Source organism: Pholcus phalangioides, unplaced genomic scaffold, assembly GCF_987345545.1.
Source record: "Pholcus phalangioides strain wild (caught in Gottingen) unplaced genomic scaffold, Ppha-v1.0 ptg000016l_1, whole genome shotgun sequence".
Lineage (NCBI taxonomy): Eukaryota > Metazoa > Arthropoda > Arachnida > Araneae > Pholcidae > Pholcus > Pholcus phalangioides.
Window position 1 is genome coordinate 9,807,946 of NW_028301609.1, and position 23,398 is coordinate 9,831,343.

Genomic DNA, 23,398 nt, shown 5'->3' on the forward strand with positions numbered 1-23,398 from the left:
TTGTGGGAAGGCAAAAATCATAGTTTCGGCCACGTAATAAAAAAATTGTATCGTTAGTTGAGTTCGTTTTCGAGGATTAATGCAAAAATTTTTGATCTGAAAAATAATTTTGCGGATAAATTCAAAATTTTTAACTTGATTTCGTATAACATATATTTTGAAAGTATATATTTCGAAACATAACATTATTTCGAAAGTATAAAGCACTTTTCAACGTCTAAACATATACCTTTATTTTTCACGTTAAGAAATATCATTAATATGTGTGTGTGTTGAATTGAAAACATTTACACGCAAATAGGCGCATAAAATATAGCGCCAAAGAATTGCACAGACAAACACACACATATTAAGCGTCGTAATTTTTTTTGGCGCTTTTCTTCATCTGATATTACAGAGGTACTTGAACACAGGGCTGCAACTAAACAGGCGCGAGACCGGGGGGGGGGGTAACAAATTTCACTTTTTAACCTCTTCCTCGGCATTACAAGGGGGAGGGGTACAAAAACGTGTGCTTAACATTTAGTTGCGGCGCCTTGCGTGAACACATTTCCAGTCGAAACCAAAACTTACATATAATAACTCAGCAATAGAGAACAATAAAAGCACAAAGCAGTTTCTCCCGTACGTGAAAGGTGCACTACACATATATTTTGACATAAAAATTGAATAAAATGAAAATAAATGTTATAAGGATGAAAACGTACGAATTATTATCAGCAATGTAATGTTGGCTTTCTTCATATTTATCGACATATAACCGATCCAATGAATCAAATCCTAGACTGAAGTTTGAGCAAAATGCCCGATGGATTTAAGTACAGTGGATACCGCTTGTAGCGTTTTTCAAAAAACTGTTATGAAAGACGCGCGTTGTAAAAGGAAAAACGTTTTGAACGTTTGATGAGTATTAGCAAGGCCGCCCTTATCAGACGCAGAGCCCGGTGCAAAAATAATTTCTGGGGCTCCGATTTTAAACATTTTGTGGCATAAGCGGAGATATACTTGAAAGTCTTGGGGAGTGTCATGATGATTGTTGGGGGGGGGGGCATGATAATGCCGGTTCATATATACGCATACACATTAGATCAGTCACCACCTATGCCCCATATCCTGGAGCAGGCCCTCTATGCTGGGACATTTGGTGGGATCCAGACCAGACTTTAGGATCCAGCCCTTAAACAGTGAATTTAGAGCATGCACAGATAATGCCCTGGACGGATTATGTAATCCCTTGGGCTAATATATAAATGATAATATATATGTTTTTTTTTTTGTATATTGCGTCTGTATTATATGTTGTAATATGTGTGTGTGTAATAAATTTCAAATTTAAAAAAAAAACAAAAAATGATGAGAATCGTCCCACACCCAGGGCTGGAGAGCCTTGTCAGCCCCACCCTTGTGGGGCCATGCGCAGCCCCCCTCCCCCGTGTTTCCGTCCATGTTTTGTAGGGAGGAGAATTGGACTTCCAATGATTCCTGCAATATCACAGAATATACAGAAAGGTTGAAAAATATCTACTCACCAATGAAAATTCAGAAATGAGAGGAAAAAATCCCAGAATTGGGATTATGTTTATGAAAATAAAATATTAATAAAAAAGAAAAAAATCCCAGAATTAGGGAAAATTCAGAATTAATGTGGAAAATAATTCCAGAATTTTTGAAAGAAATAATTCCGGAATTGATGAAAATTCCAAAATCAAATGAGTTGAAGCTCCCACACCTTATTTACTATGAAAAAAATAATTTGATATACACGTACGCATATTTTGGCACTTCTATTACCATAATTGTGAAGTCCGCACCTGTCGCACGCCCCCCTAAGGACGGCTCTCAGTATTATAGTGAAAACTGAGACCACGAAAATAAGTCGTTCGTAGCGTGAAAAAGTTCCAAGTGGAAACGTCATAGGCGAGCTCCATAGCAATTTATTGACGATTTACCATGTTTATGATTATTTACCAATTTTTATTATGATTATTTACCAATTTTTATTATGATTATTTACCAATTTTTATTATGATTATTTACCAATTTTTATTATGATTATTTACCAATTTTTATTATGATTATTTACCAATTTTTATTATGATTATTTACCAATTTTTATTATGATTATTTACCAATTTTTATTATGATTATTTACCAATTTTTATTACGATTATTTACCAATTTTTATTACGATTGTTACCAATACGGACTGAGGATTATGCATAACCACCGGTAACTGTGATAAATTCTCAAAATTTATCAACCTCACCAAAATGTTCGGCGATTATGCATAATAACCGGTTATTAGGTATAATAAACGGATTTTTTTTTATCACATTTACTGTACATGGCAACCCACGCTCTACAATAATATACAAGTAGAGGATAAAACGAAAACGAAAATTATTTCATAATCACGAAGAGCCATCGTGTTAAGAAAAAAAAAGAGAGAGAAATGCAATCAATAATCGCAATTTCTCCACTTGGTAATCGCAAAAAAAAAAGTGTAGCCATTTTTTTTCTTCCATTTCATGCGCAATAGTAGAAGGGAAAAAGAAGAAAAAAAAAATTATTCAAGATTAAAACTCTTGAAAACGGGAAGTCGCGAGACATCGCTAGTCACGTAGAATCATATCAAAGGAAAAAGAAAATATAATAATAAAATGTAACGTAAACGCCATTATTCTTTCTAGGTCTTTGCTGGCGGAGCCATCATCTATCCGTCCTACTAGGCTCTGTGAGCTGAGCTCTCACGCTCCCCTCCCCCCCCCCACACTCGCTCTTGAAAACACACCAACCAACCCCTAGCTTGGTGGCTGTTTTGTTCCCCCTATTGGTGGCCCGCGCGTCCACTGTCGCAAGGAGGGGCTCTAGGGCCTATTTTTTTCGGTAATATCATCTCTATAGATGTGCGTATATTGTGCGTGAGGAATATTGTATTTTTATCTAATAATTTTCTTTCTTCTCTCTTTCTACTTTCCTCTAATTATTTGATAATAATAATTACCGCATGAAATTTAGGGCTTTCCTGGTGATGCGCGAATGCTCTAAATTTAGCCGCAAGCCCGAGAATTCTTGGATTGCCAGTTTAGGGCAAAGATTTAGGTTGAGACGCCCCGACAGTTTTCCAAGGTGACGTTTCTTTGTGTGTGTGTGTGTGTGTTATTTGTATTAATCCCCAATATGGAATTAATCATGTTTGTTATCCCCCCTCAACCCTTATCCCTTAATAATTGCATGTGCACCCTAATTATTGATTCTTTTTCTAACATGTTGAACTATATAAGGCTCGCGTCCTTTATCTCTTGATTATTAATTAAAAAAAAAAAGAAGAAAGATAACTTTCATTATAACGTATTGAGTTATTTATCTTGTTATATACGAAGCTGAACCTTATTGTGCGTTAAGGCGTTTTTTTTTTCCTTCTTTCATTCTCTTTCAAATGGCGTCCGTAATAAAAAACCTTGTGACGTGGATAAAGCGAACGGGATTTCGGGCACGTAAATACTTTTACCTCGATGTTTTTGTGGGATAAGTCCGTTTTTTTTACTGATTATCTGATAATTTCGTGATTATTTGAGACTGATTATTAAATTTATCAAAAATTTGAAGATTTGGATTTTGTTTTTAGCCTTATCTTAGAGGGTCGGAACCCCGTAATTACGTGCGCAATTAGGGTTGTAAATTCTTTCTCTGAGCTTAAACTTGTTAATTTTATCATTTTTTGAAGTATGAGGGGAGCCTTATAAATGAATTATAAAGCCCCATTTCTGTGTAGATCGGATGTTTATATCATTTGACCTCTGTGTCCTCTATTGGTATTTATAAGTGTGTAATTATGATGAATCTCTGCCTTGGGATGCACTATTAAACTGATAACCAACCTATATTTTCCTGTTAATTGTTTATTCATTTGACCTCTTTGTACTCCATTTGAGTTTTTCTCTTCCCCCCTTTTTTTAAAGGGTGGTAAAACTTAAGAACAAGGGAGCCTTATAATGCTTTGCAAACTAATATAACTACAGGCCCTACTTTTTTTAGATAAAATGTTATCCATTTGACCTCTTTGTCCTCCTTTTGGGTGTTTTCTTTCCATTCCTCCCCTCTTTTTATGAGGGTAACTGGTGAATTCAGAACCAGGGAGCCTTATAATGCTTAACTAATTACCAGGCCCTATTTCTTTTCTTAGGTGTTTTGTTTATGCATTTGTGTGTGATCCCTATATCCTTTAATATATATATATATATAAAATATTAGCTTTATCCATTTTTTATTAAGTGTAATAATGGTGAGTTTGGAATCATATTTTAGGGGATGCCCTGTAATAATAGTAATCCATTTTTATAAAATTTGTAAATAAATATGTAATTCCCCATTTCTCTGATTCATCAGATGTTTACATTATATTATTTTCTTTACTTTTTCAATAGTGTAATTGTGATGAATTTCAGTATTGGGGGCAGACTTATAAAATAATCAAGCCCTATTTCTCTGTAGATCAATTGTTTATACATCTGACCTCTTTGTCCCCAGCTGGTAGTTCCTATTCCCCTTTTTTATAAGGGTAATTAAGGTGCATTTTAGCAACAGGGAGCCTTATAATGCCATATAAACCAATAAATCAGGCCCTATTTCTTTATACATAAGATGTTTATGTATTTGGCCTCTATTACCTTATTAAGATTTATTTTATCTTCTTTTATAAGTGTAATCATGATGAATTTCAGCATTGGGGATAGCCTTTTAAATTTATTACCAAGCCCTATTTTTCTGTAAAATTATTCTGTTTATGAATTTCACTCCTTTGGTGCCTTTTTATAAGGATAATTGTGGTGAATTTTGGCACTAGGGAACCTTATAATGCTTTACAAACTAAAAGCCAGGCCCTTTTTTTTGATAAAATGTTCATGCATTTGTGACCTCTATGTCTCCTGTGTAGTTTGTAAGTTTATTCATTTGACCTCTGTCCTCCATTGGTGTTTCTTCTATCCCCTTCTGTAATTTATTATAAGGACTCTAGGGAGCCTTATAGTTAAAATAGAATCAGCCCTAGAGTTAAAATTCACCTCAATTACCTTTATGACCAATAAACCAGGCCCTATTTCCTTTTGTTGGTGTATATATATATTTGCTTTATCTCCTTTAATAAATGTAATTATAATGAATTTCAGTATTAAGGGGCAGCCTTTTAAATCAATAACCAAGCCCTATTTTTCTGTTGAAAAATTGTTTTCGCATTTGACTGCTTTGTCCTCCATCCTTTATCCTCCCTTTTTTTTTATTAGGGTAATTATGGTGAATTTTTTAGCACCATATTATGAGTTAAAAACTGAGTCAGGCCCTATTTCTTTTTTAGATGGAATTTTTATGTATTTGTTACCTCCATATCCTATAATAATTTGCTTTGTTCATTTTCATATGTGTATCAATAGGGAGTTTTGCATTAGGGAACTAATAAAGAAAGCAATTAGCCAAAACTTTTAACTAAATAGCTTATAAACTAATAACCAAGGACCTGTTTATGTACATTTCATATGTTTAGGCTTATCCATTTGAACTTTTTGTTCTCCATTAGTGTGTATTCTCTAATCCTTTTTACAAGGGTAATTCTGGTGAATTTTAACACCAAGGAACCTTATAAAGCCATGTAAACAAATAAATCAGACTTTTTATGCATAGGAACCATTTCTTTATGCATCATAGTTGCTTCGGCAGGACATATACTAAAATTTATTTATGTATAGGATGTTTATGGCATTTGGCCAACCTTTTCTTAATAGTATTTGCTTTATCTCTTTTTATAAGTGCAATAGTGATGAATTTCAGCATTGGAGGTGCCTTTTAAATTAATAACCTAGCCCCCTTAGATTGAACTCTGTCCTCCATTCACCCCCATTTTTAAAAGGGTAATTGTGGTGAATTTTCCCACCAGGGAAATTTCAAAAAATCAGAAAATTTCCTAAATTTTTTTCTGATTTGTCAAACTCTGACCAAGTTCTATATCTCTGTAGATCGAATGTTATGTGTTTGATCTCTATGCCCTCCATCCCATTTAGGTTTATAAGGGCAATTATGATGAAGTTTAACATTAAGGAGTCTCATGATGCCAAATAAACCATGCCCTAATTTATTTCAAACCAAATGTTTTTGCATTTGACCTCCAATTTCTTTTTTATTTTATTTACTTTATCCCCTTTTATAAGAGTAGTAATGGTGAAGTCTTCATTAGGAAGCCTTAAAATCCCATATGAACTTATACCCAAGCCTTATCTTTGTGTGCTGTTGCTTGTTTATATATTTGACCTTTATGTCCTCCATTGGTGTTCTCCTGTATCTCCTTTAGTAAAAATGCATATTAGCATCAAAAAGGCTCATAAATTAATCGTTTCAGTAGTTCGAATATTTATGAATTCTTTTACTTCCATATCCAACACTATAATATTTGCTGTCTTCTTTAAAAATGTAATTGTAGTGAATATTAGCATTAGGAAAGCCTTGTACAGTAATGACCATGTTTTATCTCTTTATAGCAGGGATGTGCATGCATTTGATCTAAATCTCCTCTGTTGGTTTCTCATCAATCCCTATTTTGACCTCTAATCCTCTTTCCTAATAAAAACAATGATTTTTTTTTGTAATTTGCAATTATTTTGTCTGAATTAATATTCTTGTCCCCAAGCATTATAAACACACCAATATTTTTATATGTGTGTGTGCGTGCATGTGTGTATATACACCCAATGGCCAAAAAATTAGGAACATCCTTCTACTCACCACTAATATCATGTGAAACCTCCTCTGGCTTTGATGACAGCAGAGATATTCTTCTAGGCATATATTCTCTACAAGTTGCTGAAACCACTGACGGCTAATGGTATATATGATGCTAACGAAATGGCAGCTCTTAATTTCCTCAGATTAGAAGAGGTGATGTTTCGGAGCTGTTAACAGACCTTCTAACCTTGTCCCACAAATGCTGAATTTGGTTGAGAGTGGGTGACTGAAGGGAAGTGAAGCAATTGAAACTCTGAATCATGTGTCTCAAACCAATCTGAGATAATTCCAGCCCGGTGGGAGGGTTCATTGTCCTACTGGAAATAGCCGTCATCATTAGGAAACATAATGGCCATCAATGGGTGCACATGGTCAGCAATGACGTGGAGGTAGGCGCTGGCATTGACGGATGTTTCCGATAGAAATAAGGGACCAAGAGTATACCAGGAAAATGCTCCTCAGACTGATTCTCTGTCCTGCCCACTTGAACAGTTGTCATGTGGCATGCAGGATCTATGGTTTCGTGCTGCTTGCGCCACACATGGATCCTGCCCTTAACTCATGGAGAAGAAATCTTGACTTGTCAGACCAGACAACCTTCATCCAGGTTGTGTCAAACAATGCTGTATCTAGTGTCGCGTTCAAAGCCACTCAAATCTATTGTTTCCCCCCCCCCCCTATGAATAGGCAAATTGCAAAGTTAACTGGTACTTCTGACTAGAATAAAGCTTTTTACTGACAAATCCGATTTATTACACCAGCACACATACTGCAGTTTGAGGGGGGGGGGGTGTTCCTAATTTTTTTGGTCACTGAATGTGTATATATATATACAAAGTAGAGCATCGATTAACCGAAAGCGGTCCAGTTGGCAAATTCAAATTTGTGCGTCATGTTGAAGTTCCTCTGGCAGCTAAAGTGCAGAAGCTTTTCACTGCCTTAAGACGGCTATGAGATGGTTAGAACAAGAAGAATGTGATGCAGTCCAATTGCTGTCTTATATATAATATAACGTTTGCGAGATTCAGCGGCGAAAAAAATGAGTCTCAGCTATGAAGAAAAAGAAAATTTTAGATTTCTTTTCCTAAACCAACCTTTTTCGACTCATGGAACTCTTTTTAGTATATAATTTCTATAGAAATTATATGTTGGCCTATTTTTAATTTATTCATCAAAGTTACTGATTTTACTTTATTTCATATTGCTTCTATGACACTGGTATGATTTTTTCCATGAATTATTGGTTATCTGGAAAATCAGCTATCCGAACACCCCCAGTCGTTTCTGATAATCAATGCTCTACTGTATGTGTAAATATTCTATTCCCTTAAAATAGAATCTCATCAATTTAGCAAAAATCGATCATTCTGACCCAGCATTGTGATCAGTATTTTCACGCACCTTAATAAATTATTTAAAAGAGAAAGAACCTTATGTTCCTCCATTGTAGGACATTTTATCCGTCCATTTATAACAAGAAAATAGTATTTTCCTGCAATTAATATGGCCTTTATGTCTATTCAAACCAAAATATTAAATTACTTTTTTTTTTCATTAATTGCATGGTTGGTTTTCTTCCCTTAGTTTCAAAGAGGGACAGACGAATTATAGGAATTAATGCTCATAATAGGAAGAATAAATTGGAAAATATTAAGCTCTAGTGATGTTTATAAAAATAAAAAGAGCACCTTTGGACTGGAAGCCTGGAAAAAGATTTTTAAGCCTGTCGTTGTCATAAAATGATGTAAGGCTTCATTGACTTTTCCATAGTTATTAGGGAATGAAAGTGGTATTTCGTGAACTATTCATATGTTCTATTCTAGTAATCTATTTGTTATTGTATTTGAAGCTCGAACACCACAAACAGCGGCCAAATTGTTTCCATCTCCTCTCTTGCCACCACTGTCTTTTCCGTCTTTGAAGTAGCCAATTTGGTCAACAAAAATATGACAATATGTTGTTAAGTAATCTCTCTAGAGAAAATTGTAATTTTTGCAGATTTCTGCCCCCCCCCCTATACCCTTCGCAACTTTTGGGGTCCTGGATTTTGAAGGGAATCAGAACTCATTTAGAATATGTAAAAGGACTAAAAGAAAAGGTTTCAAAAAGTTAATGAAGGGATAACTCACTTTTTTATTGATAAACTTGATCAGGTTATTGATAAGATTGTTAGCAAATTTGCAAATGAAGTGAAATTAATGGGGATAGCCGAGAATCCATGTGATAGGGAGATGCTTCAGACAAACTTGAATATGATTATAGCATGGGCTAATGAATGGAGCATGACTTTTGGCATTGACAAGTCATGGTTGTTCATTTTGGTTCGAACAACCCACATTTCATTTACAAGTTGTATTATTATCTAGCAGGGTTGGTAAAAAACATTTTTTTGGGAAAAACCAAAAACCAGGTTTCTTGTTTTATGGACATCTTTTTCTCAGCCACCTCGTTGGGCATTTTGCCTGTTTTGGCGTTGTATTTGTATTTGTTTTTTTTTGGTTTAAACCAGGTTTTTTTGGTTTCATTAGAAACAATAAAATTGCTCTGAAAAACCATTCTAATTTCTAATAATTAATTAAAATAAAATGTTTAATAATGTAATCAACACAATTCCCATATTAATTAATCTGTAAATATTTCTTACATTTTAATAAAAACCAACTTTTGCAATTTAGTTATTTTATAGCTTAACTCAAGGAAATATTTTGTGTGTTTGTGAGAATTCTTTCTTAACGTTATTGTTAACCATATAATAAATAATGTATGTTTACCCTAATTACTATTTCAGTATGTTTAATTAGGACTCATTTTTGCAAAAACACTATGATAAAAACTAAGCAATTACAATGTGTTTAATGAAGCATAATTAATGCAATTCAATTAGCAATGATTTGCAATATACAGGGTGATTATAGCTAAAGTTCTGATTTCAAAAACACTGTAAAATAAAAACCATTGGTCAGAATGACTTGAAAATTTGCATGAATGTTCCTGAGGCAATGGAATTTTGTATGGCGATGTGGGGAAAAATACTTGAAAATGTAGAATAGATGACAATGTACTCATCCAGCACATGGGAAATTTGCTTGCAGAATGGATAGGGTATTATATGATAGCCAGTCAAGGCAAAACGATAATGCAATTAGCATGACATGATTTCATAATTCATGGAAACATCACAAAAATGAAGTCATTTAAACAAACAACTTGCGCAAGAAATGTTAAATATGTTGTTCACCGTGTTCTGGCTGTGAGGTGGAAGCGCAAAAATGCTTGTTCAACTGCAGATCAGAGTATTATATGGTAATGTGTGGATGAGCTTTCAATTCAAAGTTTGCAATCTGACCACTGCACTTGACATTTTGGGGTATCCCCAAAGCCAAACGTTGCAAGGGTTATAGTAGCATCACATAATCACATTGTATTCGGGTGAACAGCCAGGTGACGTATCATGTTGTTATTATCAAAATGGTTCTTCAGCAGCTGCTTCACTGGTGTTACCATGTGCATCTTGATAAAGTTGTGCTATCCACTCGGGCTGGGCAAATTGGGAAAAAAATTAGGTGGCAACCAAATTTTTTCGTTAAGAGCAAAGCATGTTTTTTCCCAAGAAAAATAATCCTGAGTAATGTGTTTTTTTCTGGGACTTCATGACTGAAATTCTCATGTTGGAAGACACATCATTACGAAATCACAAAAAAAAATTGTCTCATACTTACACTTCATTTTAGCAATGATACTTATAAAATTTTAGGTGCCAAAACTGATTTTCTAGTCACCCTGGCATCTGGGATTTGTCCAGACCTGCTATTCACACACTGATGCTGTTGAGGGGCCAAAATGATATGGTTGCGCAGAATAGATTATACCACTGGCCAAGTACAGCATCATCTACTTATACATTTTAAAGGTGTTTTTTCTTTCCCTAAAAGAAAATTCCGTTGCTTCATGCAATGGATTCATGCAAATTTTCAAGCCATTCCGACCAGCAGTTCTTATTCGTGTTTTCGAATCAGAACTTTAATTATAATCACCTGTAGTATATAGCTGATTATTTTTCATAAATCACTTACTACTGTACATCCTAACCAAAAGCGGTGACCCAGTCCATATTCCAAGGAATTTCTAACTGAAAATTATTTGGGCAGGGATCACCAGCCACTTCACGAACTGGCCAATTTCGGTTTTTACTACTGTACAGCAGAACCTTGATTAACTGGGAATAATATTGAAAATATGTACAAATAATATAATTCAATATTAAGCCTAGTGGCGTTATGCAGTACGAGATGTGCTGCTTCCTATGAAAAGAAAATTAAAATTTCTATGGGGTAATGTAACCACCAGTACACTGGTCCTTGTCCTTTAGGAGCAGCTGGTGTCTTTTGGACTGTAAGACCACCTGCCCTTAGCATGACAGTGAAGTCACTACTCTTGCTGCTTCTTTGTGAAGAAAAAAAAGCCTGTAAGATAATACACCACGATACAATCCTCATTCATGAATTTGCTTAAGATAGAAGATAGAGCATCAGTAAGTAGCGCAAAGTTGGAAAATGCCGTAAGAATAAGGAATTTTATACTGTATATAATTTTCAGGAACTAAAATACTTAGATACTTAATATGAAAGAAAATTTATATTCACGCCACTTTTATGAGTTGTTTTGAAAAAAAAACAACCATTTACATCATCTTATGCCATTTAAAGAAACTTCATTAAAATGTACCCTAAGAATAAAAAATGTGGCGAGAATTAAACATTTTGGCTAATAATGAATCAATGTGATGTTTTTCAGGGGAAAAAATTATACTTAGGCCGCTTTTATGTGATTTTTAAAAAAAAACCCACTTTGTTAAAACTAACATAGTTTAAACCAAACAACCCTGCGGTATCTAGGGTCACCAATTTGGGGATTCTCATTGATGAACAGCTTAGGTATTCTTTTACTGAGCTTTTCAGCTTCACTACAGAGCCTATAACAATACAATTATTCAATCATTACACTTCACTCATAGTTAGAAAAACTGATGGCGGCACTACACATAATAAGCATTACACAGAAACAAACTTCATGCCAGGTTCACTATACGTACACACACACTCCAACATGTACCAGTTTGTTGAAGTTCCGAAGAGGAATGTGGATGAGTTGCATGTGTGGTTTAGTAATAATAGTAGTGGATTAGGATTTCTGAAAATTGTTCAGCGGTGGTCAAACAATCAAATAGAATGCTTGATTTCATTCTCAAAAAGGTTTGTATAGTTATTAAAATAAAAATGCAAACTTTTTGTCCCCATGCACCCCAAAACCCTATTAGAAAGTTGTTGCCCTGTCTCTCCTGATACCAGAAAAAAAAACCTCCATGTTTCTAAGTGCAGTATTCACTAAGATATCCAAATTTGAAAAACGGAAGAAAATTGGGGAAAAACAGCATTCATTTTAAAATAAAAGTTAACATTTTTATTTTAATAACTATACAACCCCCTTGTAACATGAATGACATATGAGTACTACATGTTATCTTGATACTTTTTCTAGTTGGAAGTATGCCTCTAGGATCAATGGTTTGCCAGTAAAATGCCATGCACCCTGTGTATATATATATATATATACAGTATATGCCTATACTATTGGCGCTCGTTATAGCAACCATTCCATTACAATGACCGGTAGGAGAAGTCCCAAATGTTTTCATAGAACAACTATCATATATGCTATACTGACTGCTTATGTTTTACTTTCGATGTAACGACCCTCTCAATATTATGTCCATTTTTGATGGGACAAGGGGGGGAAGAGCTGTTATATCGAGTGTCGCCGCGACTATCAGTAAAACCTAATATTCTCTAGCTACTTCACCAAACACCAACTCTGGCCATATCGCTATATTGCAATTTACTGCCATTAGTGAGATGGGTTGGAAGTGAAGGTGCTGTCTATCGATGGTCACCTCGAGTTCGTTTGGGAAAATATCTTATCTATATCCTCCCTTGGGTTCGAACCTGGGACCCTGACAACAACCTTCACGATGGTAGATGAGCATCTTACCACCATGTCACTCGGGCACAATAATATTCTCTAGCTAGTACACTTAAGATCGCATAGGGATATATGCACCGCTTGGTGGAAAAACCACTGATATAGAGACAGCTTGTTTAAAATTAACTCCAGTATAAAAATCTTGACTTTTTTTTTTTTTTTTACAGGGTTTGAAGCAAGATCACTATGATTATAAGAAGAGCACAAAGTTATCAATGGGCTTTTGGCATTGATCTGCTGTATCAAAATGATTCCAGCTAAAATTTTAAGGTAGGTTATATGTTGCCAGTTATCGTGTTTGTTGTGTCTTATGTACGGGGTGTCTCAATAGCATCATTGCATTCAAGAAGCTGCTCTGGGCTCACCTATCAATTAACATAGTTTCCCAAACTTTTTTTTCCATCGCCCCTTCTTTAAGGAAATGTTTCTTTTTATTGCCCCCAAACTCAAGCCAACCCATAGCATCCTATACTAAACCCAGAGCTACTATTGCTCCCCATTCTCCGGACCCATACATCATCCCCTGGAAGGGGAGTGATATTGCCCACTTCGGGAACACAGCAGTAGACTCTCAACTATCTAGCTCATGACTAACTGGCCTAGATAAAAAAATAATTATAATTCCCCGTAATAAAATGGTAAATAATTTACTTTCTCTCCCAAAGTGTTGCAAGTGTAATCTTTTATCAATGAAGTACGTTAAAATAATTTTTTGTAAGAATTAAACTTACATTTTATGTTACTATTTTGTTTATTTCAGCTGCTTAACATAAAACTTACTAAACCCCAGTAAAATGCCATATCCTTTTTCAATGAAGTATGCTTTTTTCCAATTTTTAGCTGGTGCAAACTAAAAGGTATAATGAAAAGTGTTCCATTGAGAAATCAACTTTACATAGCCTTGTCACTGCTAACATAAGACTTTTAAGGATATGAGACACCTCGTCAGTGCCGCTAAAAGGGAAATGTGTCTTAAAATTTGTGTAATATTTTCATTCCCAGACTTCTTTTTTCTGTGATAAATTTTTAAAATGTGCAGTACAGCCATTGGCCATGGCCCCCACAAGAGGTGGGCTGACAAGGCTCCATTCATGGGGCCAGGGACAATTTTCACAATTTTTTTGCTTTTTCACGCTATAAATCCATCATAAAGGGACCCCGTGAAAGTCTTGTCGAGGGGGGGGGACCCGCAAAAGATCCCAGCCTAGGGGCCCTAATGCTTCAGGATGTGGGGGCCATGCCATTGGCTTATGCAAAGTGGGGTTTGGGGGTTCTAACCCCCTCAAGCCGAGATTATAGTGTTATTTTGCAGGAAAAAACAAACCCCCCTGAGAAGAAAAAAAAAATTGAAACCACACTTGAGAAAATTCTGTGTACGCCTATGAGTACAGCACACAACAAACTGGTAAAAAGTACTGGCCTGTACTAAGAGGTCAGAAAATATGAATAAAAGTGGGTTTTGGTATATAAAAAGGGTGTTTTCAACTGTAATGGGGGGGGGGGGGGAATGAACATTTATAGAATTCTGGCCTATCAGGCATTTTTTTGTTATCTGGCCTGCCTTCCCACCACATTAGGCTGGATAGTTGAGAGTCTATTTTATTTATTCTCAAAAATCACAACACCACATCTCATTGCCATGCCACTCCAATGCTCCTAGTGGGTGGGTCCTGCTTTAACAGACATTCCTGCTTACTCGTCAAGATAGAGGTTAAGAAAAATATCTTTATGAACCTCTGTGCTATGCTTTTCAGTACAGCTTGCATGTTACTGACTATATCTTAGAAAGGGGAAAAAACCTGTATCATTTCATGGTATGATTGCACAGAGGCATATGCAGGGAGGGAGCATAGCGTGCTTAAAGCATAGGGTGCTTAAGGATCCCAAATTACCAAAATTTGAAAGTAATTTTAAATATTTTTGTGATAAAAACAAAATATCAAAAGAAAATGCCTATAAATGCTATCTTAATTGATTTCTGTTAACTTCAAACGCTTTTTGAAGGTCGGTGGTAACATGAGCCCCACATCCAGCTGCAAGGCCCCTAGGCTCTGTCGGACCAGGCACGACCCAGGCTCTATCCCTTCTGGGATGTAAGCACTTTACCCGTGTGGGTTGGAAAAGTGATGCCAACAGCACACAGTGTTCCAGGTGGTCACCCTCCCAAGTACTAACCACGCCCTATGCTGCTTAACTTCAGTGATCGGACGAGAACTGGTACTGGTGTTTCCAGCATGGTATGGCCATTGGCTGGCCCCTAGCCAGATTTTTCACAGGCACCTCCATAGTGAATTTAAAGGGCAGAAAAATTTAGGAAAGAACAAAAATGCTGTTATAAAATCATTGAATTTTACAGTGGTGGGTGCAAATGAATGATCAAGTGACGAAATTCTGCCACCCGACTTATCCCATTACTGAGATATCTTGGGGGGGGGGGGTGCAAAATCATTTGCCCTCCAAAAAAATCTTTGTTATGGCCCTAACTACTACTACTGTGTGATTCAAACATTTGCCTTGAAAACCTTCTTAAAATTTTTTCTTCATGAGCACACGCTGGTAGATTATAAAGAGGAACATTTCAGGGAATCTCTTCCAGAAAAGAAAGAAAATGCACTGTTGTATGTGCTGCCATCTGTCTTTCTTTTCCTCAACTTGAATGTGAATGTGATGGGATGTTTCAGGCTTAGAAGCCAGATCGAATTGCTTCATAAAGTTGAGAAAAACAAAGAAACCAATCTACTTGATATGAAAAGATAATAATGATAGTTAAAAATTAGTTATATCTCTGTGTGTATGTTCTTCATTTCACATGTGATGTTTCAATGTCTAATGTTGTTTTTATTTCTCTTTGTCCAAAGGTGTGAATGTCCAGAAGGCGCATTATGTGCCTGTTACAGTGACGACATCTCGATTTGTTCTTGCATTACGTCATTATCACATATGCCATGAACGTAAGAATGAGAAACATTCAAGTCTTTTGAAACATTATGATTATTGAAGAAGTGTATAATGAAGTACAGCACCAAACTCGGTGAATGGTGTAAAGGTAACGAAATAATCAACTACTCATATTCACAGTTGTCTGTGGAGTTTGATGGAACTGCAGTTACTAAATCGCTGACAGAGCTACAGATGCTGCAAAAAGGCATGGATCCAGATTTGAAAACAGAGATTTTTTCATTGCCCTTCAAGAAGAAAGGAAATGGAAAGCTAAAAAATGGGGTGAAGAGGGCCCTTATGGATGAATCATCGAGTCCAGTGAAAAAGAAGGTTAAAGATGGTTCCGTAAAGAGAGGATACAATCTGAAGGTGCCCCGAAACAAGCCTGTTAAAAATGCAGGGTCACCAAAGAAAATACAGATGGACAATACTGTCGTGAAAGATCCAAAGTTCATAGACAGGCTGACAGAACAAAATGTGGAATCAGAGGACGTGCTCGAGGAATCATCAAAAACATATGTGTGCAAATTCTGTTGCAAGCGTTTTACTCACCCTCAGAGCCTGAAAGTTCATCTTTTGACTCACCAAGACAATCCTGTACATAAGTGCCACCTCTGCGGACTAATTGCTGGCACCTTTTCCAGTCTCATGTCCCATTATGTCAAACATTCGGGCATAAAATTGTTTGGTGCCTCTGAATACGCCGCCAAGAAAATTGATCCTCCTTCAGTAATCAAATCTCAGTTGAAAAACAAGACTGGAATTTTGTGTACGAAATGCAAAAAGACATTCACCAGCCAGATGATGTTTGTATCACATTTTTGTCTACCTATGAGCAAGAAAACTGAATATGTATGCACATATTGCAGGAAAGTGACAACGACGGTAGAGGAATATCGTGATCATATCCAAAGTCACTCAACTGCGCATTTTCTGTGCGGGCATTGTTCGGTAAGGTTTGAATCAAAAACAAGTCTTAAAGAACATTTCTTGATATGCAAAAAAAGGCCCAAATCTGCGATCATGCCACTGACACCAAAGAAAATAATTTCATCTGCAAAACAAAGCTCCTTTACGGGATTGAAGTTCCGCAAGTTGAAGCCAAAACTAGAAGTGTTACCGGCAGCAAGCATAAAAGTAGAAAATGAAACTTCGCTTCCTGCTGACTTGAAACAGTCTGCTTTAACGGAGGATGAAAAACAAAAAACAAAGTCATTCGAGTTGCAGCCCATATCAGATGTTGTAATAAAAGAAGAGCCACTGTCGCCTATTCCCTCTGAAGACGATGATACATGCAATACTCTTGCCATGAATGGGAATGAAAACAGGACATTTCGAAGCCGAAGGAGAGCAAGAAGGGTGAATATAATCAAAGAGCAGTCCATGGCTGATGATTTGCCTACAAGAAGAAGCGCACGTTTGGTTAATAGAAAGCCAATGAAGTTTTCGCCGATGTCTTCTGACAGTGAATATGATGAAAGAAATGAAATTTTAGAAACATTAATGAAGAGTCCAAAGAGACAAAGGTCTCCAGTCAAATTGGAAGAAATAGAGACGAACTTAGAAGTCCCAAAATCTCCAAGAAAGAAAAAATCGCCAAATGCAAAGTCTCCTAAAAAGCAAAAGAAGTTGGAAAGTAAAAGTCCTGTATTATATGAGAATCAAGAAGAGATGAAACAGCACAAACCCATGATTCCCTCGAAAGAATCTGAAGCTGAACAAGATTCGATAAGAACTCTGAGTGATGAAGTCTCCAGAATTCAAGAGACCATCGCTAAAGAATGTAAAGAATTGATGTCCGAATCGATTGTAGTGCCAGAAAGTATTAAAAAAGATGTAGTTAAGACGAGTCCGAAAGCTCGAAAGACACCTAAAACTCCAGCAAAAGGTCCTAAACCAAAGGTAAAGAATCTAAAGAAAGGGCGTTTGAAAGTCACTGAAACAGAGTCACCAAATATTGCAACTGAGTCTCAAAATATTGAAACTGAGTTGCAAGTTACTGAAGTAGAGTCGCAAAATATGGAAATGAAGCAAATGACTTTAGTCTGTAATCAATGTTCTTTGGTATTCCGTTGCAAGGGTAGTTTGAAAAGGCATCGTAAAATGCACAGCGGCAAACCCCAGTTCGCATGCACATATTGCGGGAAATTCTTCTTCCGCAAGGATATTCATAAGAGGCATGAGATGAATGTGCATCTAAATGAAGAAGACAAGCGTTTAATTTGTTATTATTGTAAGGAATCGTTTGCAGAGTCAGCTGCACTGAAGGAACATTCTTACACTATTCATGCTGCTAAAGCGATGGCCCCTGAGCGTATAAGGCGGTGTACCTCGAACTCAATAGCAGCTATTAAGAGGAAAATAAAGACTGAAATGTCAGAATCCAGAGAGGGAGTACTTGCCAAAAAGGAGTGCATAGGAAACAATAAGCTTCAGGAACTGAAGGATCTGCCTGATTGTAAAGATAATCTTTACAACTGCAAGGATTGTAGTATAACATTTGAAAATCCATCGATTTTGGTGAAACACTTTAATGAAGTTCATTCTACAGCTGGCAACTTGAGGATTGTTAAGGTAGAAAAGAGTGATGATTACGATGGTAATATCATCATAAAGCAAGAGAATAACCCAGCATTTCAAAACTCAGAGACTATCATCGTTAAGAAATCTTCAAAAATCACACCTTCCATAAACATTCCGAAGAAATCTTGCTCTTCACCGAAAAAATGCTCTGTAAGTAACACTGCATCTGCCGCAAAACCCGGTAAAGCTCGCAAGAAGATAGACCCTGATGTGGTGACGAAGCCAATTGAAACACCAGAAGAGTCTGAATGTATAGTGAATATTAAACAAGCAACTAACGAGAAATGTGATCTCTACTGTGCGATCACGACAGAAGCAGAGTCCCACCCATGCGAAAATGACTCCTTTCACAAAGCTGTTGAATGGTACCAGTGCCAAATATGTACAGTGTCTGGTCCGGTGGCGAAAATGAAAGATCACATGTTTAAACATATGACCAGACTCGGTATCTTCATTGTGAATTGCGAAAACAAAGATTTTGACAGCTTGATCGAAACACCATTCATAGAAGAGAATGGTGAAGTCATGGTCGATTCTCAAGAGTATTGTGATAATGAGAAACATGCAAGCCCTCCAGCTGCTTCCTCAGACAATATCAATGATATGCCAATTCCTTCCACGATCAACTCTGTTTGCACTCTGATGTCTGAAGTGAAGTGTGCAAGATGTGGTGAAGAAATCATTGACTTTGATGTCCTTAGTAGTCATCCATGCTTAGAGAAAGATGGCTCCTTCTCCTGTTTCATACAGAATTGCGGACATGGCTTCTTGTGCGACAGAGAAGATGCATTATATCATTTTAGAAAATCCCATTATAAGCCTTTGTATTCCGATCCTAGGACAGAGCCCGAACTAAACACAGATGATAACAGTGACATCGAGAGTTATTCTATGCATTTGAGTTCTCCAGGCAGAGATTTAGGTTCTTCTTTTGTGGAACCATCCACAGAACTTTTAGAATGTAAATAAGATTGATGTGATAATATGTATCTATACCTACAAGGTATTCTTAAATCCATGGCATAAACATGAGAGCATGATAGTACACACAGAATCCAAGAGGGCAGAAATGGTGATTTGCCATGGTCCGCAGGTAATTAAAAAAAATGACTAAAAACATTGAAAACAGATGATTATGAAAAAATAATAATTTGATTACACCCATAGACTAGTAAGAGACAGAAAACCTGTTTGGCTCAGTGGTTAGCACACCGGCCTGGAGAATGAGAGGCTTCATCAGCTGTCGTGGGTTTAAAATTAAGTTAAACCAAGAAAGTTTTTAACAGCTGGCTGATGCGATGATATATTTAGGAAAGAAGGAAAATTCAACTGCCCTTGAGGGGAATCGAACCCACGTCTTTTCTCTTTACAGGTGAACGTCTTAGACCACTAGACTACAAAGGTGATGAATATCTCAATCTTCAGTGCACACTAGTTTCAAGGACAGATTGAGATATTCGTTGCTTTTGTAGTCTAGTGCGTTCACCCAGAAAGTAAAAGTAGGTGGTTTCCTTTCCCCCCAAGGGCAGTTCTCTTTCCTAAACATATCTTCACATCAGCCATCCGATAAAACCTTTGTATAGATAGTGGAGAGTGGCATCATCCTCAGATAAGTCGCCATCTGGTGGCAGTGTCAGCAATTGTGAACTTTGGCCTGAGTTAGGTCCGACAGTACATTTATGGTCCCGTTCAGTGCACATGAGCTCCAAAGAAAGATGGAGATATTCATTGCCTTTGTAATCTAGTGGTCTAGGGCGTTCACCCAGAAAGTGAAAGGAGATGGGTTCGATTCCCCGCAAGGGCTGTTGAATTTTCTCTCTTTCCTAAATATATCTTCGCATCAGCCAGCTGTTAAAAAACCTTCATATAAATGAAGTCTTCCATTATTTTGCGCCCCTATTGACCCATGTGTTAAGATAAAACTGTCTAAATATGGATTCCATCTTATAATTCTATATACCTCAGGATGGTGACCTGTGGGAAATTTCAATTTGGCCGCGTTGTCTGAAAGGTTGAAGATGTCGGCTGTATGCTGTTTTGTAAAAATTGAATGATGTTTGTGTTCAGAAGTTATGTCGTGTCTCCCTTAGTTTCTAATGCTTTTGAAATTTGCCACAATGACCTTCACAAGGTTAGGGCTCTAGTCTGGGGGGAGCTGGGACAATTTGTTTTACTGGGATCTTTCATGAAAGATCCCAGCCTAGGGCCCTGCTGCTGGATGTGGGAGAAGGGAGACATGCTTGCCATTAAGGATGCTGCTGTTCATTATATCAGATAGGGTGTAGTCACTTTCAAGCATCAATTTCTACATTGCGTTGTTGCAGCTCTTTTATCTCTTTATTTACATGTTAATGTCAGATGAAAGTAGCTTTCTGCAGTGACTCGTACCCAGGTTGGATTTGCGACCACGTATTCTATGACAAATATTGGTAGGTTCTGTGTGTGTGTGCTACCATCTTCTTATGGTTGGACCATAAATCTAGGGGAATACCATGTAATCATGTGTTGTATATAAGATAAACAATACTATGTGTTGATGAAATTTAAAATCAGTCAGTTCTATGATTTGCCAGCGGTTGATGTAAGAATCTTTCAGATTCTATTCATTCATGCTTTGTAAATTTTGAAAAATTTTCGTAATTGTTGGTTTCAAATGCGATTGAAATATCAGCATTGGTATTTTGCTTCCTCGTTACCATTTGAATAACTTTAAATCTTAGCGTTTCTAGATCAGTCTATAATACTGTGGAAGAGCAGAAAGCAGGATCAAAGAAATCCATTGATTTTGTCATTTCAATGTTTTTTTTAAACCGGAACCTGCAGTTTATTGCCAGTTCTGAAAAGCAGCATTCAACATTTTTTACCATGTCTTAAACAAGAGGAGCTTGCTAACCTCTCGGTGATGACTTGCGATAGTGATGTACTCTGCATCGTACTTCTTTGCAAGGAGATTCTGCCAATGATTGAGTAGGTACCAAACTTGCAAACACCACCTTAACATCCTCTCTGGAATGATAGGAGAGTGTTTTGTTGTACAGCACCGTGTGTCATTCCTGAGGGTACAGCAAATATAAACGGTTTGTGAATCACTGGTTTAACGCTTTCATTCATTCCTAAATCGTTTGTCATGAAATAACCTTCTGTGTCATCATACACAGAATCATACAAATCATACATAGAATCACCAATTACCTCCTTAGCGCTTTTGGTGGTCCCGTAGTGCAAAATACAGATGTAATGAGAAGCATTCAGAAGAACAAAAACAAGTGACGTAGTTAAATAAAATTCAAAACGATTTTAAGCAAATTATTTAAAAAAGTATCGTAGCAGTTTTAAAAATCTCAAAAATATCATTATAAAGGGATTTATTGTAGTAAAGGATATTGGCAAAGTTTTACTGTATTTTACCTCCTTTCAGGGGTGAATTGTATCTAAAGGCGTGTATATATTAGCGCGCAGATCATGCAATGAAAGCATTCACAATTGGTTGTTCAGTAATTTGTATGGTGTTGTGAAAGATTTTTGAGCTGTTCGAACTAGACCCACCTGGAATAATTTTTTTTAACGAAAGAACTAAACTAAAGATTGGTGAGCTAATATATACACGCCTGAACAGTGTGTACTTACTATTGAGTGTGAAAATAGTGCTGCCATCTGCATTTTAAGTTATGAGTTTAGTGCAATTGATTGGATATTTGCACTGTTGAGGGGTTTGTTGCTCTCAGTGACTAGACCTTTTAGTGGGGGGGGGGGACCCAAACCCATCTCTTAATTGCTTGTCTGACATTATAATTGGGGTCAAAATACACCTGGCTGACAGAGTACCTTGTTCTGACCTTCAGATGTTTGTAGACTCTGCGTGTATTTATGCTTTGGTAGGCTGGAATTTTGATAGGTTGTTTTGGATTTGAGTTCTGTGGCTCTTGTTTGGCCATGTACGATGCTCTTATCAGTTCAATCCCACAACCTCCCTGTAAAGTTGCTGGAGAAAACCATATACAGGGTATTTATAAAATGAGGACTTGTGTGTGTTGGACGTGTTTTTAAGTTTTGCTTTCCTGACACTCCAATTATATATATATATATATAGATTGGGGCTGACTATAGGGGTTCCATTGTAAATATTGTTTGTCAATGGGCACTATCACTCAGCCAATTTTTTCTAAACACTTAAAGAACACCCCCATATACACATGCTACGACAGTAGAACTTGCAAACACATGATGTGCTCAACTCTAACATTACGAGTGAACTCATTCCAGCTACAGCCTTTCAGTCCCCAAAAAACTCGTCATTGTCTTTTTTGAAAATCAGGGTGTGATGTCGCTGCATCACTGATGATTTTTAATTCGATTTTAATGTATTGTTTTCATTTTTAGAGGAAACATACTTATTTAAATGACGAACTTTGAACTTTTATAGCGCTAACACACCACCACTACATATGACGCTGTAAATTCATATTTATCCTGTATATATGAGCCAGTTGTGAAAAAAGTCAGATAAATAGAACTGAAAATTTACCATATTTACTAGCGTTATAAGTCTTTTTTCTATGAATAAAAACGTATGCGCAGGCAAATATGGTATATTGTATATAATTTTAGTCGATAATGACTTCAAATGGTGGATATAGATTCCTATGCAATTTTTATATGCCATTGTAAATTTTCCGCAGTGAATGTTTCATTTATGTGATGTTTCCATTGAAGTGTGTATAGTGAGTCGTGTGTCGAATTTATTATTTGCTGTAATGATTTCTTTTTATTGTACATAACCCAGGTTGAAATTAAATTATCAATTTTTACCTTGATTGTGAATTTTTTATTCCGAATCTCTACATTATTAGTTTTTGATAGGCTGATATTTTTTAAAAATGAAACAGTCGAGATTCAGCTGACAAGAGGCATTCTTTGCCTCCTTATGAAAACTTTGGTTGTAAAGCCAGAGATTTCTGATTAGCCCTCATAAGCATAACAGTTGTAGTTTCATTAGGATCACTTTTTTGGAATGAAATTGTGGTGACACAGTCAAAGAATTAAAGAAAAGTTGCTAATTAATGAG

At 36.4% G+C, this 23,398-nt stretch overlaps 1 protein-coding gene and 1 pseudogene across 6 annotated transcripts; one reads left to right on the plus strand and one right to left on the minus strand.

Moving 5' to 3' along the window:
* The first annotated feature begins 2,740 nt into the window (after nt 1-2,740).
* Nucleotides 2,741-23,147, plus strand: LOC149075018 (uncharacterized). 6 transcript variants are annotated; one of them, XM_089246023.1, is made up of 4 exons: nt 2,741-2,886; nt 3,019-3,129; nt 12,978-13,080; nt 15,669-23,147. In XM_089246023.1, the coding sequence occupies exon 4, from the start codon at nt 15,820-15,822 to the stop codon at nt 19,300-19,302; it is 3,483 nt and encodes a 1,160-aa protein (XP_089102149.1). In that variant the 5' UTR covers nt 2,741-2,886; nt 3,019-3,129; nt 12,978-13,080; nt 15,669-15,819; the 3' UTR covers nt 19,303-23,147. The 6 variants fall into 6 exon arrangements, with proteins under 6 accessions (XP_089102149.1, XP_089102151.1, XP_089102152.1 ...); XM_089246025.1 differs by lacking the exon at nt 3,019-3,129 and adding an exon at nt 8,356-8,515; XM_089246026.1 differs by lacking the exon at nt 3,019-3,129 and having other exon boundaries at nt 2,741-2,906.
* Nucleotides 14,938-15,061, minus strand: LOC149075019 (5S ribosomal RNA; annotated as a pseudogene).
* Nucleotides 23,148-23,398: the final 251 nt, after the last annotated feature.

Bases quoted from the DNA above. Each gene is read 5' to 3' on its own strand.
- LOC149075018 (XM_089246026.1), top strand. From the start codon at position 15,820: ATGAAGTACAGCACCAAACTCGGTGAATGGTGTAAAGGTAACGAAATA.